Source organism: Pinus tabuliformis, chromosome 1_1 (assembly GCF_031772625.1).
Source record: "Pinus tabuliformis cultivar Carrire ecotype Pingquan chromosome 1_1, CPIR1, whole genome shotgun sequence".
Classification (NCBI taxonomy): domain Eukaryota; kingdom Viridiplantae; phylum Streptophyta; class Pinopsida; order Pinales; family Pinaceae; genus Pinus; species Pinus tabuliformis.
The window spans coordinates 493,395,972-493,415,442 of record NC_142297.1 but is presented as its reverse complement, the minus strand read 5'-3'; the positions used below and the strand labels follow the sequence as shown (position 1 = coordinate 493,415,442).

The 19,471-nt window shown below is 39.0% G+C and overlaps 1 protein-coding gene across 1 annotated transcript in view; it reads right to left on the bottom strand.

Moving 5' to 3' along the window:
* Positions 1–3,152: 3,152 nt before the first annotated feature.
* LOC149213938 (uncharacterized) overlaps positions 3,153–19,471 on the bottom strand; it is a 137,338-nt gene continuing 121,019 nt past the window's right edge. The window contains exons 5-8 of the mRNA XM_089392149.1: positions 13,330–13,395; positions 5,154–5,240; positions 4,456–4,549; positions 3,153–4,229 (exon numbers count right to left, since the gene is read on the bottom strand). Of these exons, the coding sequence (XP_089248275.1) occupies positions 3,484–4,229; positions 4,456–4,549; positions 5,154–5,240; positions 13,330–13,395 (993 nt within the window). The 3' untranslated portion in view covers positions 3,153–3,483. The remainder of the gene's footprint in view (positions 4,230–4,455; positions 4,550–5,153; positions 5,241–13,329; positions 13,396–19,471) is intronic.

Genomic DNA, 19,471 nt, shown 5'->3' with positions numbered 1-19,471 from the left:
ATTTTAAAAATGATATTTCACTAGGAAACAATTTGTTGGCATTCAATAACTATATGTGAATGTAGTTATAACTAATTATGAATTGATATAAACAATTAAATGTAACATAGCCCTCAACAAAGCATTTAATTAAAAATGTTAAAAAACCATGCTCCAACAAATAAGTCCTTTGAATTACAAATATTAGTTCATGAGGTTGGGTCTCCATAAAATTCATATTATAATCCCCAACAAATATGAATTAATTAAAATAACTCACTTTGCAAATAAAAAAAACAAAAATAACAAACCATATAAATTGTCACAAAAAATAATCAAGAATACACGAGACAATTCCCAACCATTATAAAAGCAGTCTACTTCAAAGTTTTACATGAAAGCAAAAATATAAATTAATTAAAATCAAATTAGTAATTTAAAAAATAAAAATAAAAAAAGAATTAATTTAAAAATTATATTTCACTAGGAAACAATTGGTTGGCCTTCAATACTGTATCTGAATATATTTATATCTAATTATGAATTGAATTAATTTAAAATTATATTTCAGTGGGAAACAATTTTCTGGCGCTCAATAGCTATATGAGAATGTAGTTATAACTAATTAAATGTAACATAGCTTTCAACCAAGCATTTAATTAAAAATGATAAAAATGTTAGCACTCAATAACTATATATGAATGTGTTATAACTCATTATGAATTGATATAAACAATTATATGTAACATAGCCTTCAACCAGCCCACGGGGCTTTGGATTGACGGTGAATGGGTGCGCTGTTAAGGCACTCCTTGCTATAGGTCACTGGTTCAATTCCCCGTGGGTACTTAGTTTAGTCTTAACCTAGAAAAAAAAAAACATAGCCTTCAACCAAGCATTTAATTAAAAATGATTAAAAAAACTACATGTGAATATAGTTATAACTAATTATGAATTGATATAAACAATTATATGTAACATAGCCTTCAACCAAACATTCAAAAATGATAGAAAAAAAAACCATGCATTTATTAAAAATGATAAAAATATTGGCATTCAATAACTATATGTGAATGTAGTTATAACTGATTATGAATTGATATAAACAATTAAATGTAACATAGCCTTCAACCAAACATTTAATTAAAAATGATAGAAAAAAAAAAAAATCATGCATTTATTAAAAATGATAAAAATATTGGCATTCAATAACTATATGTGAATGTAGTTATAACTGATTATGAATTGATATAAACAATTAAATGTAACATAGCCTTCAACCAAGCATTTAATCAAAAATGATAAAAAAGACCATGCTCCAGCAAGTAAGTCCCAAGTCCTTTGATTTACAAATATTAAGTCACAAATAAGTCCTAAGTCCTTCAATTTACAAATATTAAGTCACCAGATCAGGTCTCAAGAAAATTTATATTATAATTCTCAAAAAAATTATATTATAATTCTCAACAATTATGGATTAATTAAAATGTAGTTGTCTATAATGAGACTTTTTGGAGATTCCGGTGACGGAATCCGACGGAAGAAATTGAGGTTAAATCTTGATGTGTCGCAGTTAAAATGGTTTTTTAACTGCATATTTGGATTCAACACCCTCGAAAACCCCTGGGACGCTTTCATTGTGTAGAAACTAGCTATCAAACTTGTGATTCCAATAAATTCCTGCCGGATTTCGACCGGAAAAACCCGCCGGAAAGGCTTTCAAAAAGTCGCGTTATAGACAACTGCAATTAAAATAACCTAATAACCACTTTGCAGTTTAAAAAAAATACTATTTAGAATATAAATTGTCCCAAAAAAATAAGAAAAAATAAGATACCATAATGCAATATAAATTGTCCAAAAAAATTAATCAAGACTCAAGAATACACGACAAATCCCAACCATTATGTTTTATCTACTTCAAAATAAGATACCATAAATATAAATTGTATACACAGGCACAAAGCAATCTAATTCAAAGTTTTCCATTAAAACAAAAATACAAATTAATTAAAACCAAATTAATAATTCTAAATAAAGAAAAAAAATAAGAATTAATTAAAACGAAAGTAAAAATTTTAGATAAATAAAATTAATAATTCTACATCAGAGAAAAATAAGAATTAATTAAAACCAAAGTAATAATTTTAAATAAATAAAGAAAAAATAAGAATAAGAATTTCATAATGAATACGAACTCTATTTGATGTAATTTAAAATTTTAGATTTATATTACAATCAAGGGAAAAATTATATACGCTTAGAATAGTCCCCACTTGAAAATCTCTACCCAACATTATTTAATTTAAAGACTATTTTGGAGATTTATGTGATGTGGAATTTAAAGAACCCAACATTATTTAATTTAAAGTCTATTTTGGAGATGTGGAACTTAAAGAATCAGTCCGGAAATGTGTAACATGCGGTTGGTTACTTTCGAAAATTGGAATGTCGAAGAACCAGTCCAGCTCATCTTTTTTCAACCATTAAATCCAGTGTCGCTGTTCCCCAATGCTTAACAACTTAGAATTCGAATACACCAAATGTCTAAAATCGATTTGGTGTTTGTTCATTGAGTTGCATTATACTTGATTCAAGGCTTTCTAGTGCAGAGTTCAGACTTCCTTCTTGCACAAATGAAGTCTTCACAAATATAATATAACTCCTTGAACATTCAACTATTATGCATTAACTGCTCATATGCGTTATCTACGAACACTCATTTGCTACACATCCCAAAATAACGCTTTTATGTGACAAGAAATAAATAGTAAACATCCCTAAATTCAACAACACGTTCGACCTCAATCCACTCATATTGTCCAAATATTCCCTCCACCGCCTACATCAAACACAACTCGAATTTTGCTTTGCCGAATGAAAATCGTGTAGAGCCTAATAACATCAATGCCATAAAAGGCTGCCGCTAGACAGTGCACATCAGATTGAATGAAGCCAGCGATCATGTAGTAAATCCCTACTTTCCAGTAATAAAGCCTTTAAATTCACGATCATATGGTATGACACCCTTCTAAATTTTAATGGATATACGCCATTCTTGGCAATCTTACAGTGTGCTCATATTTTGCATTGTTTAACACTTGATATAGATGGCGCCTTCCATATATACATTTCATTAAAAGCCAATCTATGAGATTTTATAGTGCATATGCTAGTCGTCAAAATTAACATTTTTGTTACAGGTCAAATAAACAATGGTCCTTACATAATCAGGGTAACTCCACTTCTCTGAAACTCAGTAGATTAACCAAGCCATTGAACTGACAAGAAAATTTTCTACCCAATAAAAGACCATGAGTGAATTGAATTTTAGTATAAGAAATGTCTCTTGGACAGACAATGGCCCAACTGCACATGCTTAAAATTCATAGATATGGTAAGAGTCATGTGAGGAAACATTTAGTGTGGAACAGCTAGATATCCACTAATTTTGTAACTGGAGTAATCCCCCTTTGCCATTACGGGTGACAGTTAAAAGATATATTAACCAGAAGCACCAGGCGGAGCACCTGATGGAGGAGGTGGGGCAGCAGGTGCACCTGGGGCACTCGGTGGGGGAGGCCGTGCCCCAGGAGCATTGGGTGGTGGTGGAGGCCGTGCCACTGGAGCATTTGGTGGAGGGGGAGGTGGAGCACTAGGCGGGGGCCCGGGAGTTGCAGATGGACCTGAAGAGCTAGGCAGTGGTCGTGGTGGTGGAGGTGGCATCCCTGCACGTGGTGGTGGTGGAGGCATACCTTGAGGCTGCATTGACATTTGTGGTGGTGGTGGTGGCCTTACACCTCCTTGGGGTGGTGGTGGTCCCCTTGCCCAGCCAGGAGGAGGCCCCATACCCAAAGGAGGAGGTGGCCTTCCAGGAAAGCCTTGTGGTGGTGGTGGCGGCATGTTGGGTGGGGGTGGTCTTGGTGGTGGTCTAAACTGCTGCTGATGAGGTATACCCCCTGGTGGAGGCATTCCTTGACCCTGCTGTGGGGGTTGATTCGACCATGGTGGAGGTGGCCTAGATGCATGCATTGGTGGTGGAAATGAGCCACCCTGCGGTTGCGGAGGCTGAGAGGGAGGCATTTGTCCATGTTGCAGAGGGCCATTTCCGAAAGGTGGTGGTGGGATTGGAGGATGCATATTACCATTTGCGTGTTGAGGGCCACTTGGAAGTGTTGGTGGCCCACTTGCAAACAATGTATGTGGTCTGTTCTTCTGAGTACCAGGATTGCTTGCAGCAAGCATTCGTTCTGCATCATAAAAATATGTTTTCAATAAGATAATGTCTGCAGTTAAAATAGAATGAACTCCATCCGGAGAGGCATTTCAATGTAGTAAAAAAATCAAAAATAAAATTACTCCAACCATCGATGCAATGGCAATTTGTAATAAGTTGCTTGTCACTCCTAATGGACATGAAAAGAATCCCCAACAACGGAAATAGAAACAACTAAACAGAAGGACGGGTGTCATCACCTGCAGGAGTTCCATGACGTTCTCCTTTTGTATCTTTTTTATATGCATATGATACCGTAATTTGACGATTGCAAAGATATTGACCATTCATTGCCTGCAAAATACTACAAGGTCACAGTTATCAAAAATAACAGTCATCACAATTAAAAATAACACTAGTCAGTTCTAGTACAGTAGATGGAGTTTTGTCATCAAAACGTCAATGTGGTAAGCCTACAGACACTCGGATCCCAAAAGCTGTATGCATGATGGGCAAGATCTGTAATGAAGGGCTATGACCTGGATTAAAAAGAGCACTTTATGCTGATATTACACCAGATCAAAGGCATGTAAATATCCACGTTTCAAAAGTAATATAAGTCATGTTCCTGTTCAAAAAAATAGAGGGGATTCTGTTGTCTCTACCCTGAGTCTATGATATAAGCTGGTAACTAATATTCATTTATCTAGATCTAAATTTGAGAAATCATCCGAAGGTTATTCTCAGGTTAATTAACTGACAGGAGCTTTTCTTTCATCATAAAATAAAATATAAAGAGAGAAAGAGACCCAACCACACCGTGGTTTATCAAAAAGGCAGTTGTAGCTCCATCTTAATAGCTACAAACTATGGTGCATTTATGTTGCCATAAATTCAATGAATTATATCTCTGACAAAGAGCAGCTTCAAATAATGCAGTTAGAATGAAACAGCATACCTCAATAGCAGCATCAGATGTCTCAAAAGAATCATAACTGACAAAGCCAAAACCTCGTGAATTCCCAGTATCAGGATCTCTCATGATCTGCAGTAAAAATGGATAGAATTATTAAATGCAATAGTAAGACCTCATAAATTCTTTCTTCACAGACAGACAGCTAGATAAATAGATTTTACTAATGCCCAGTTTTGGGGAGAATAAGCCAACGACTCAGAGAGATACGCCATAACAAATCAGCCGTACAGGCCCTGTGAGACAAGGATACAGTGTCCCACTTTAATCTAGAAAATTTAGTTAAAGGTTGGTGAGAGGTGAAGAAAATGGAATTTTTGTAGATCAAGCCTTTGTCAATCCAGCCTGTTAGAAGACATTAAAAGTGGAAACATCGGGGAAAAAATACAACATTCGACGTGGACCAAGCATCCTCTAATTATATCTGATTGGAATAACTGAAACATGGAATAAATTAGGAATGCAAAAGTCTAAAACAGGTCGTTAGGGCCAACAATCCTCCTTAACTTGCTGACAAGGTGAAGATCCTATTTCACCTTCTGTGCAAACAGTTATAGCTGAGTAACTGAAAAATATACTTCAAAGTTTCCATGATACAGCAAAAATCTCGGCAGTAGTACGTTTGTACTCGGAGGCAGATATTCCGGCTGAAACCCCGGATAAACACTCCAGCAGCTACACAGCTCCAATCTGCCCGACGAAACCCAACCATCAGCCTCTCTCTGGCCCAGCGTTAGCCCAACATCACCCTGGCTTGGCCTGCGTCAGCCTCTGGAGGCACTATGTCAGTCTTCTGGCCCTCTGCATCAACTACATTGGCACTCTAAAGCACTGCGCAGCTCCTGGCTGCCTCTGCGTGAGCCTGGCCACCTCTGTGTGAACCCTTGGCTACTTCTGCGTCCCTCTCCCTGGCTACTGTGTTGTTCCTCCCGGTGCTACCTCTGCCTCTCTGCATCTGTATTCACTACCCCTCAACTGCAACTCCTGATCACTCTCTCAACTTTCTCAGCCAACCCAGCCCCAGAAAGTCGAAATCTTGATCTCTTGGTGTGTTCTCCAAGTGACCCTCAAGCCTCTTCTTATACTTTTCTCATTGACACATCAACAGCTGAGTTTAAGTTCCTAATCAACGGCTAAGATTAGATCTAGCTTGATCCAATGACTTTTGAACCATTCTAACACAGTTTTATATTAATTCACATTAATATAAAATTATTAATTATTAGGGACTCCATTAAAATTATTAATTATTTTAATATCTCCCAAACTGTTTAGAATCTACCCAAACCCTTTTTGGGTATTGGAGATCTCATGTGCCTTAGCCTCTCCACCAATTTCCATGGCTAGAGCACATTGGATGCTACCCCAAATCAACAGCATGCACAGCAGAAAATAAATCAAAAGACAAACACATCAACCATAGATCACAAGATATACCTAAGACCACCACACTTACATGACTATCCCCTCAACCCAGGCATCCTTAAGTGAAGACAAGCCTCCATGCTAGTAAACAAGTGTGTCCATGCCATCTAGCACTCAACCCTCCCCTCCAATATGCCCAACACTCCTCCAAAGTGAGGCATCATCCAAGCAAGCAACCAAACTCCATATGTCAGCTACATGAAGAAGTCATCAAGCTCCATAGGTCTCCAAAACACCAAGGAAGAATGCCACATGAACATCCATACAAGGTCTAGCAATCAATAATCAAGTCAACTCCACAATGTTTATCAATCACAAAACAACCCAGGGCCATCCATGCACATTGTGCACCTCGCATTGCATGAAGCATCTCTATGCATGGTGTTCACTGTTGACACTTTCAAAGCAATCCCAAAGGTTTGTTGCAAGCTAAGAATGTGCCATGTGATATGCTAATTGGATTTCTAAAGTGGTAGGGGTGATATCGTATTGACACATGGCAATGATGTCGCAAAAGTGATAACATGGCACTATGACTCGCAAATATGTGGTAGGCACTCTAGCTAACATTGTATGTAGTAATAAGTGTCAATGGCACTAACTATGCAACAAGGTATCAACTTCTGACCATAGTTTTAAAAACCGGCCACAAAAACCGGTAACCGGTCTAACCGGCCGGTTGGAGGCCTGGCCGGTCCGAACCGGCCTATCTAATTCGGTTTATACCCTTGTGTGCCCAAAAAACGGCCCTAACCGGTAAAAACCGGCCGGTTTAGGGCGGAACCGGCCGGTTTAAACAAAGCCACTTTGGAACCTACTGTCACCAAATCACCACCTCCCCAGGTTAAGCTGGTACTCGCTGTTGCACCAGGAGCTGTTGAACCAGGTGCTGAAGCATGAGTGTTTTGTATCCATTGCGCAAAGATAGGTTGTAATTGTATAGCAGTATCTGAGAAGCAAACCGGTCGGTTCCGTCCTAAACCGGCCGGTTTATGGACAGCCTGCCGGTTAAAACAAAAAGCGCAGCGGTTTTTGGTTTTAGGGGTGGTTTAGGGGTTTTGGGGGGCAGGGAAAGGTATTTTCCCTCCAAAAACACCCTCACACTTGCTATAGGAGACCCCTCTCACTCTCATTTGTCTCACACAACTGATTTGGAGTGTTTGTGAGTGTTTGTGAGTTTGTTTGTGAGCTTGGAGAGTGTGGAGTTTTTGCTGAAGTAGTCATCTTGGAGTTGGAGTTGGAGCTATTTTGGAGATAGTGTGTAGCTATCAGTGGAGTTGCCATCTTCAAGAGGAGGCTAAGGGAGCTAGTTTGCATTTCCAGGTAAGGATTTTCACTTGATAATTCCTCATTTGAGTCTGCGGTCCATGAATTTTTTTTTAATGTGTTATACTTATAAACTTCTCACTTCTATGATCTATCATGTATGCTATAAACTCTCTAGCTCTATGCTATCCAATTTTGTAGCTTGAGCCTTGCATGTGCATTTGTTTTCCTACATTTATCTTTGGTTTTCCATTTTGCTTAGCTGCAATTTTTTTTTAAATGGCAGATTTCTTTGCAAATTGTTATTATTTCAAGCAAACATGGCTCCAAAAGGAAAGGACAGTGCATGGATTCATTGTGATGTAATTGAGGGAAAAACGATATGCAAATTATGCCATAAATCTATTGGAGGTGGGGGTATTCTTAGGTTGAAACAACACTTGGCTGGGGTAAGAGCAATGTTGTTAAAAGCGCGAGCGGGATTAAATCGGCGCCGGGAATGAAGCGGAAAAAATCGGAAAAAGCGGGAAAAAAGCGTTTGGTACAAAAATATTCTTTTTTCTCATTTTTTTCAATTTTCATTATAAATCGCGCTGCTAGGGACCCCCGAGCTTTTTTACGAAAAAAGCGCACTTTTTTCGAAAAAAACGGCAAAAAAAAAATTTAGGCGCTTTTTTCCCATAAAAAGCGCGATTAAATCGACTTAGGGAAAAAAGCGCGATTTAATCGCGCTTTTAACAACATTGGGTAAGAGGCCAAGTAAAGCCATGTGATGCACCAAAAGAACTGTTAGGTCCTATTAGGGCAGAATACATTGCCAAGCTTGAAAAATTTTATGAGGATAAGGCTAGGGAGAAGGCCATCCAAGATGAAATTGCAAGGAAGAGGGAATTAATGGAAGCCATGAATCTTATGAAAGATAGTGGGTATGATGATTATGAGATTCAAGACTCCACTTCTATCCCTTCCACCAATGACCCCTTTCACTATGTTCATCCTTCTGTTGGAGTTGGCCAACCATCAAAAGGAACAAAGAGACCAAACATCCAAAGTTATTTCTCATCTTCTGCCAACATTGCCTCTTCTAAATCTAATCCCACTTCCTCCCAGCCAAGTTCTCAACCCACTTTGGATCAACATTGGAAAAAACAATGCAAAGAAACTTCTCACCAATACATTGCTAGATGGTGGTATGATTCAGATATCCCATTTAATGCTGCTCGCTCACCTTATTACCAAGGTATGTGGGACTCTGTTATAGCTGCAGGAAAGGGCTTCAAAGGCCCTAGTATGCATGACTTGAGGGGAGCTCTTTTGCAAAAAGAGATATCTTCCATTGATGAGTATTTGGTTGAGTTTAAAGAGTCATGGCTCAAAACAGGTTGTTCCATTATGTCAGATGGATGGACCGATGGAAAGAACCGCACTATCATTAATTTCCTTGTTTCTTGCCCTCAAGGAACCATGTTTTTGAAATCAGTTGATGCATCTGATAGGGTAAAGGATGCAAGCCTTCTATTTGAGCTTTTGGATAACATTATTCAGGAAGTTGGGGAGCATCATGTTGTGCAGGTCATCACTGATAATGCCTCAAACTATGTTCTTGCTGGAAAGATGCTTGAGGCCAAATATAAGACCATATTTTGGACTCCATGTGCTGCACATTGCATAGACCTCATGCTTGAGGATATAGGCAAGGTGGAGTGGGTAAAAAACACTGTAGAGCATGCCAAGTGCATTACAAAATACATTTACAACCACTCATGGGTATTGAGCCTAATGACGAAACACACTGGAGGCAAAGAGCTTGTTAGGCCTGCAATTACAAGATTTGCAACTCACTTCCTCACGTTGCAATGTCTCAATGGTCAACATAGAAACTTGCAGAAAATGTTTTCCTCTGAAGAATGGTCTGAATCTCGGTGGGCTCGTAGACCAGATGGAAAAGACACCAAAAAGAAAGTGTTAGACACTTATTTTTGGAAAAGGTCTGTAGAGCTTGTGAAAATTACCGAGCCCCTTGTTAAGGTGCTAATGTTGGTGGATGGGGAAAGATTGGCCATGGGCTACATTTATGAAGCTATGGATCAGGCAAAGGAGCAAATACGGGCAGCTTACAATGGCAGGTTAGCTAAATATGGCCGTATATGGGAGATCATTGATAACAGATGGAACAATCAACTCCATCGTCCTATACATGCAGCCGGGTATTTTTTGAACCCAAGGTATCACTATAAAAATCGGCTAGGAGATCAGCATGATGGGGAGGTCAGAGCTGGATTGATTGATTGCTTGGAGCGCATGGTCCCTAACCATGTAGACCAGTTGGAAATACATAGACAGCTTACTATTTTCAATCAAGCAAGTGGTACTTTTGGCAAAAACTTGGCAAAGATGGCAAGAGATGTGGACCAACCAGGTAAGCAATTCCAATTTCCATTTTGTTTTTCATTTCAAGTTAAAGTTGTTTACGTTCTTTACAATTCAAATTATAAACTAAGTTACTAATTATTGTCTTTTTCTTTGCAGCACATTGGTGGGAGTCATTTGGTGGCCAGTGTCCTCAATTGCAAAGGTTTGCAATTAGAGTCCTCAGTCAAACTTGCATTGCTTCAGGTTGTGAGCGCAATTGGTCTGTTTTTGAGCGCATACACACGAAGAAGAGAAACCGTTTGGAACAAAAACGGTTAAATGATCTTGTTTTTGTGCAATACAACCTTCGACTGAGGAGGAACCAAATGATGAGCAAATCACCTGATCTAGATCCCATTGTGTTGGACGATATTGATCCAACATCAGAATGGGTGGAGGAGACTGAAGATCCTGTGTTTGAGGCTGATTTTGATATCGACATGGCTTTAGCGGAGGATGAGGCAGATTATGTGGCGGCATCAGAACCAGGATCAGTAGCGGCATCAAGGAAAGGCAAGGAACCAATGGAAGGCACTAGTCGTGCAGGTCGACAAACTCGTGCTTCCATTAGGTCCACTTCTATTGTCATTGGTGGCATTGATACTGATGTTGCAGATGAGGCAGAGGCATCCTCAGACTCTGAACCAGATGATGTCTATGTAGCTCCTGATGATGATCCTGTGTCTAGTAGTGGTGATGGACTTGATGATTGATCATGTGTACACTGTAGACTTGTAGTAGGCCAATGGCCTCATAGCTTGCAGCATTGCTTTTGGACTTTATAGGCCATTTAGAGCCTCATTTCTTATGTATTTTGCTATTTTGTCGATGATATGTATTGCACTCGGTGCCATTTTGATATATTCACCTTTGCATGGTATATAAATGAGCAAACTTTGCATATTTTGTCTCTATTGGCTTGGAATCATGGTTTTACATCTTAAAAATAGTTTTGTTTCATTAAAAATTACTTATTTAATGTATTTTTTAAAAACCGGTTCGTTTAGACCAAACCAGTCCCGGTTAGACCGGTTTCGGTCGGTAAACCGGTTCATTAGGTGGACCGGTCCGGTCACCGGTTCCGGTTTTAAAAACACTGCTTCTAACCACGTGATAGCTAAGGTGATGCTCTATGGTTGGGTCTACATAGCATGAGCACTCCATGTTTTTGGTGAGGGGCAAAGGGAATGCCCATTTCAAAAGAGTTGAGCTCCCTAAGAAGGCCCACATGGGTCCTTTGACCAAAAAAGGGGCCACTGAAAAGGGGCTCATAGCAAGAAGAGCTTGCAAACCTTAGCAAAGAACCAAACCAAGGACTTGGGGCCAATGAAAGGTATGGAGCTTGGCCTCCCTTAAAATTTCAACCTGCAAGCACAATATGCCACACAAAATATTGTTCCAAGCCAAAACAATGCCAAAAAAAGAAAAAGGAAGAAAAAAAAACTCAAAAAAATGAAACAGACTTAGCCTTCTTTCTAATTGTTCTCTATTTGCTAAGAACACTCAAAGCATAAAGAGAAGAGAATATGCAAATCAGTGAGTGCCACAAAGCTGGAAGAAATTACAAATAACTCAGAACAAAGAGGCAAAAAACTTTATAAACAAAGTATTTCACTCATTTGTCCATCATTGAAGAAAAAAGAGCGTATCTTGAACAAACATGTTCCTTTTCAAATGAAACAAAAGACATTTCTAGTTAGAAACAATGTTCCGAAAGCAATGGAATGGTCCATCTAACCCTTATATGCTCAAAAACTTCAGAAAGAAAACTACTCTTTGTGCATGCAAGACAACCACCAAGTCCAATCAATCTTTCATCAAATGATCCTTCATGCTATCTAAATAGACACCATGGGGCAATATAGTGTTGAAGCCATAGATCAAGTGTAAATAATATAAAGGAGATGTTGAACCATTGTCACTCATGTACAACATTATCATGAACACTGGATTATTAAAGTAAAAGGCACAATATGGAAACACACTAAAAGCACAATAGAACAAGTTGTACTTAAATTAACTCCCAACATATTATGTATTGAGACATTGCATTACTCAATATTCTCTCTTATTATCTGTCTACCTTTGTCTATGTTGTGTAAATTTCATATATTATAAGCACCACGATGAGTGAGTGAAGGCCTAGGGGCTGCATTAATTAGAGACAAACAGAGGGAATTTCTTGCATACAAATCCAAAATTGAGGGTAAGCTGACCCAAAATTAATAGTTACAAGCCAACTTGAGGTATTTTCTATTTCTTTAGAAATTGAGGTTAACTTTCATACATTGAAGTATATATATATATATAAATGCAATTTGTATCCAAATATATGACGAAAACTTTTTAAGTTCCAGACAATTCAAACAAGGGACTGCAGACATATTTTCAGCTCTTCTCATCCAAATGCAAGTGAAAATGCAATATTTCATATGGGCTGCGCACTGCTAGAAGAAGGGGTAACACATACCTACATAAAGATGCCTTTTTGAATTTTCCTTTATATTATAGTTTAGATAAATGAATATCACTAAGTTTATAAAATGTATGATAGAATTTCCCATTCCCTTTACCATTTTAGGTAAAAATTTGCAACTAAGGCCACTCACACTGAATTTTAAACCCATTACTGACAAACAACCTGTACAAATATTTGTCAAAATGTCAAGATACTGTTCTGACATAACTACCAAACATAATAATAACGCAATATCCAAAGTGCTGCTATTTACTTCAAATACTGTAACGTGGATGAAGACGATGACCTAAAATATAAGCTACATAATTTCTAATGCTTAGCAAACATTGCTGCACTGACTTATAGACTGGCCACATGCTAAAGGTAAAAATTCCAAAGATCTGTAGAGATGCATATGTCAGTGCTCTTAGAAATCATTACATACAATGCCTGCCTCAAATACAACAGTCCTGCAATCTTTGCGAACGATTCCATTTTCTTGTAAATATAATTAAGAGTGCAATATAAACCAATTCTACAATCCTGACATTCATGATCAAAACCAAAAAGCAATCAAATCGAAGAATTGGATATCCTGACCTTAGGATTTGTAACAATAACTCCAAATGCACTAAAAGTATCATATAGCAGCTTTTCATCCACATCCTGCAAAAGATCACATTGGACAACATCCATTAGATGCCTATTTACACTGCAAGAGAAGCAACATAAGAATTGCCAAAAATTGAAATTCTCCTGCTTGAACTTAGAAATTCATCAAAACTATTTTTGAGATCCATTTAATCAGCAAGCAAGCTTACAGGATCAAGATTGCCAACAAATAAGTTTGCTCCGACATCCAAGCTCTTCTTATCTTGTGAAGCCTGGACGAAAATCGATGAACCACAAAGCAAACATTATTACAATTATATTTTTTTGTACAAAAGTTTTGGTCTTCTTGAAAGAAATCTAAAAGAATCTACCATCTACAAATAACAGGCAAGAACTTTCTATGTTTCACCTCAAAGAGCACATTACAAGAAAGCATAAGCTGTATCACAGATAAATACAAAGCATGGAAATAAAGAAAGAAATGGAAATTTACTAGATACACAGATTGTGGCAAAGTCAGAAAGAAATATAAAATACAACAGTCGAGCTGTTTTTATATTAAAGCTCATATATCAACATGAATTGAGCACAAGGAATCATATGCAGTAAGCCATCAAGTAGGGAACAAAATTTCTTTGGTTGTTTTAAGAACACAATACACTGATACAACTAAATGTACACAACCCATGAAAAAAAATCTTAAACTGCACTGCCAAATCTAAACAATATTTTCAGATCATGGGTCAGAAAGCTGCAACAGAATTGAAATCATGGGCATGAGAATAAAATAGAGGAGGCTACAGCCATACTTGCCTGACCTTCATCAGGATTACCTCCAATAGATCCATAGCATTATTCCATAAAAGAATTTTCTAGGATTTCTAACCATCAGCCAAAATTCAAATTCCATAATGAGGGTTGACAGTTCACCCCATTTACCATCTACGGATCACGGGAAAGAAATCACGGTGGTTTTCCGCGATCTGTTCTGCTTGGAAAAAAATGTGTGAGCGTGTGAAAGAAACAAGAAACCAGTAGACATAAGATTTCAGAATACCATTCAATAATTTAAATTTGGACATAAAAGCCAGAAAAAAGAGTTATCGTTTAAAGGGAACCGAACATTCTATTTCAACTTGAATTGTATAAAATTAGTGTTAGCGTTCTTCTTTTTAATATAATTTTTCATTTTAGTGACCAAGATGTCAATTGAAAACCAGCGCACCAGCAGAAACGACCAAAAAGTTTGCTTAGAAGGTCAACATGCCAGCTGAAATGACTGATATGGCATTTCAAAAATCTGAAGTGCCACTAGAATATTTTAGAGGACCTTCACACAAGGCAATGTTTACAAAATGCATTTCCAACAACTCAGGGTGGAGTTTCCTGTAACATAGTGAGCTGCTCAAAAAAGCAACATTTGCATCTTCTTCTCCAAACTTCACACCTGCTTCCACTAACTGCTTTATCAGCACCCTTTAACTGATTTATGCGACAACACATTTTTTGTTTTGAACCAGAATAGCTGAAGAAACTTGGTGTGGTTTTGACCCAAACAACTTGTTTAACTCTTCCAATATTCTTTGCAAGGTTTTTCCATGTCAACATGATGCAACTTACAATCTGATACAGCAAGTCGAATAAGTGACTTGGATTTGTCATCTCTGCTCTGCAAATAATAACATTTTAGGCTATGTGGGTTGTGTTTCAAGTTGAGATATTGGCATTGATGTCAAAACAATAAGAGATTGTTGGGAGGTCAAATGAAATAGATTGCAAGCAACAAGAGATTGTTCAGTAGAAAACAGAATGCTTCATTCAAGTTAAGGGGAAGAAAAGGGAGCGTACTGATCAGAGCGTTTTTCATGGCAGTGATACAGGGCATTCCAAACAAGAATGTGCATTATGAGGCCCGAAGAAATTGCCAGAATCACTAACAAAGATGGAAGCCTCATCAACTCAGAAGCTGTTGGGCAGCTTGTGCATCTAAAGAAGCTGGATAGAAGTAATAATGGTAAGAAAGGAATTGATTTGGCTTTGTGGCGTACATCCCTTGTAGGTGTGATTGCAACCACCGATCAAGATGACTGTCTCAGCCAATTTGTGCAGCTCCGGTGCTTGCCTATTTTGGATGATTGGCTTCAAGAAGCACATAAAGGAAAGACTGGAGATGCAGGCAGCCCAAAGGAGGGTGACAAAGTTGTCAAAGATTCAAGAACTCCTGTTATTATTGCAACATACACTTGATAGGCTACATGTAAATCTGGATGCTCCGAAGATATGTAATGTTGGGAAATCTGTAAACCACTTGAAAAATCACAAGAACAAGGAGATTCAGAAGGCTAGGATCCTAATTGATACATGGAAGAAACGTGTGGACGCAGAAATGAAGAACAATGACACAGAAAGAAGAATAATTCTGCCAAAAGTATTATTACTAAGGTCGGCCACTAAAACAAATTTAAACAAGTATTATAATTGATATTCAAGTTGGCTCCTCTTGAAAACATGTTGGGCCCCCCTCCTATAGACATGACAGTTCAATGTGGGCTTGAATAGTATAAATAAACAACATGTCTCCTCCATTTGGCCTTCAACTAATCAAATGGAGAAGAAAAGTGAAGCTCAGGTCTGCAAAAGGAGTTTATAGGTTCATATCTCATGAACCTGGTGGGAAAGTAAAGAAGACTTAAACTCGGCCTTAGGTATGTTGTATGCTTCGAGCAATTTATTTCAATTTTCACAGTTAGCTCCATATATTTTCCAGATTAGCAATCACATCAGCATTAAAGTAAACTGCACATAGAATATAAACATAAATCGCAGAAGACAAGCCAAGACAAGAGGACACAAGATGTGGCGCTAGCCAGGGACAAACCCAAATGTGGGGAAACCCTTGATCAATTCTTCTTATATGTTCTTCAATAGTTCAGCACAGAGAGAGAGAGAGAGTACGTTTACAACAGAAGTCAACACTTTGACTTATCTAGATAAGAGCATAGACCATCTCTAAGAAGATGATACATGAGATCAGTTGAAGACAACCTGCTTCAACTAATTCTCCAAGGTGACTCCTTCACCTATCGTTGTGTTGCATTTCGTCGTCATGCTGCACCTCACCGTGCTGCACCATGCTACATCTCATCACGCTTCATTAATCATGACTGTAACGATCACTGTACTACATGTGTGCCATTGATGCACCATGTTTCCATCCTGACCTATGTGTTGGTTGCACCTTGCTTGCTTGTTGTCCCTAGCATGCTTGTCGTTGCACGCTAGTTGTCCCTTGCATGCTAGCTGTAACATTGCATGCTTGGTGTATTTGCTGCTAAGTACCATACAACTATCCCAATGTTAGTTAGTCGTCCCTTGCATGTTGCTCTCCTTCGAAGACAGATGCTCCGGCTGTTTCGGCAGTTCCCGACAATTCTGGCAATTCCGGTTGTTCCCAGAAGTTCCGGCATTTTAAGCTTTTCTGGAAGTTCCCGCTTTTCCGGCTTTTCTGGCAGTTCCGACTTTTTCGGCTTTTCCGGCATTTCCGGCTTTTCGGATTTTCTGGCAATTCTTGCTTTTCCAGCAATTCTGGCTTTTCCGGCAGTTCCGAATTTTCCGGCTTTTCCGACTTTTCAAGTAGTTTCGACTTTTCTGGCTTTTTTGGTAGTTCCGACTTTTCCAGCGTTTCCAACTTTTCTGGCAGTTCCGGCTTTTCCGACTTTCTGCCCTCTGGATCAGGGCAACGTTATTCCTTAAGATCTTTCCTCCTACTAAAACCCAAATACAAATAGAGAGAGTAAGAGATCCCAAGTGTGTTGAAATGACTTGAAGGCCACCTCTATTTATACTAAAACGTTGAGCAGATGTGGGGTTTATTTGGTTGTTGGCCGACCTTGACGAATTGTCTTATAACACAAATAAATTCATAACTCCATGAATACTTATCAAAATCGGATGATCTTTACATCAATCTTACACCTCTTAATGAGAGGGAACCAAAAAAATTCTCAATTGCCATAAATAAGATGACCCACATGGAGTTTGGCCCTAGTTGCCAATTTTAACACTCCTCCTCAACTAGGGAGAACTCCATCCATTGATCCATATGTCCGACTGTACTATCTCTGCCATCAGTGCCCTACGCTGCTCTAATCTGTTGAGCTCTGCTCTGCTCTGCTTTGATCTGCTGAGCTCTGCTCTGCTCTGCTCTGTTGAACCATGAAGAAGAAGAATTGATCGAGAATGTCTCATACCATTCTCTACTGATCCGAAGTCAGTTTCATCTGAAGAGAGTGTGTCACATCACTCTTACTCACCCGAAGTAAGTTTTATTGATCCCAGATCAATATCACAAGAGAACGTCTCAAACCACTCACACTGATCCCAAATCAATGTCACAAGAGAGTGTCTCAAACCACTCATACTGATCCCAGATCAGTTTCATTGATCCCAGATCAATGGAAGTCATCCTAGCATAGGGAGTACAGTAGATACAGTGATGCGTCCATCGATAGTACTACTATGGTCCCTATCCTCATTTACCTGCTCATTGATCAGATGAGAGGTACTTCCCATGAGTCCCAGACTACATGGGTAGGATAACTCGACAGGATAACTAATCATCCTATCCACAGGAGAACAAATCATCCTGTCAGTGGATGCCATGGAGAACAAATCATCCTGGCCCACAAGAGAACTAATCATCCTGGCCCACAAGAGAACTAATCATCCTGTTCCACAGTCGCCACGGAGAACAAATCATCCTGTCCCACAGGAGAACTAATCATCCTATTCCACAGTTGCCATGGGAGAACTAATCATCCCGGCCCACAGGAGAACTAATCATCCTATTCATAGCGCACAACCAAGGGAGGGTGAGTCGCCCTGTGGTTGTATGTTGCTCCAGTAAGTACCCCAAGCCCCCTAGAGCTCCCAGAGCTCAATACATGCAACATGCAAGACCCCTATAAGAAGGTCTCTCAACGACTCCAAGTCGTTCAGGAAAGTCACAGATTTGACCTTTCCCCGAGGCTTTGACAAAATGTCTGCGCCCTGTACATCAGTCTCAATGCGATGGAGCCTCCTCGCTCATCGACTTACCATATCGTAGATAAGGCAATTTTTTATGTCTATCTACTGGAGCAATCATCGAATACAGGATTCCTCAATAATCGAATCCCCCCTCTGGTTATCACAGAGAATCACAGTGGTATTCATTATGTGTACAAACAACTCACTTAAGAGCTTCTACAACCATGCAGCTTCACACGAGATCATACTCGTAGCTATGTATTCGGTCTCGGCGGTGCTTATAGCAATCGACTTCTGCTTCCTGCTCATCGATGATATCGAAGCAGAATCCAAAGAGAACCAGCACTGAGAAGTGCTCTAGTGATCCTCCACACTACTTGCCCAGTCAGCGTTCGAATAATCATGCAATTTCATATTTCCGGCAATGTATCACAATCCATGAGAGATTGTGCCCCGAAGATATCTCAGAGGATTCTTGGCACCAATCCAGTGAGGCTCAACCAAATATGAGCTCACCATGCTAACTGCAAAACATCTGTCCGGAGGGAAGTTCACAAAGAACATCAATGTGAATGAGTTTATGAAACTCAGAGGCATTTCCCAAATCTGGTCCGACATCACTACCATATAATTTCTAAAAGTTAAGATCCTCGAGGTAGTCACAAGCTTGCAGTCTATCATTCCACATCTGGAATCCAACTCCCTCTTACTTCTGCAAATGAGAGGGTCTACACCTGTCAGAAATAGGTTGTCCTCATTAGGTGCTGGTATGAGAGGTCTATCATCCACAACCTTCGGGTAATGGTTTGGATCGGTTTCACTCCTAGTGAATCTTAGCATGATCAGACAACTATCAATCCTCTCATACTACGCTCGGGGTGTTTTGCTTCAAGCCATAGAGGGCTTTCTTCCACCTGTATACATGATATTCTCGATCATGAATCTAAAATTCCTCGAGTTGTTCCAAACTTGTGGTACTGCTGCATGAGGGGAATGGTCCCCTTATAGGATTTTCCTTCGATACTTCTCAAACATGTACCTTCATGTTCTTCTTGAATTCAGGCATCCCTATCACCATCTGACTCACATCGGGTAGGGCCCC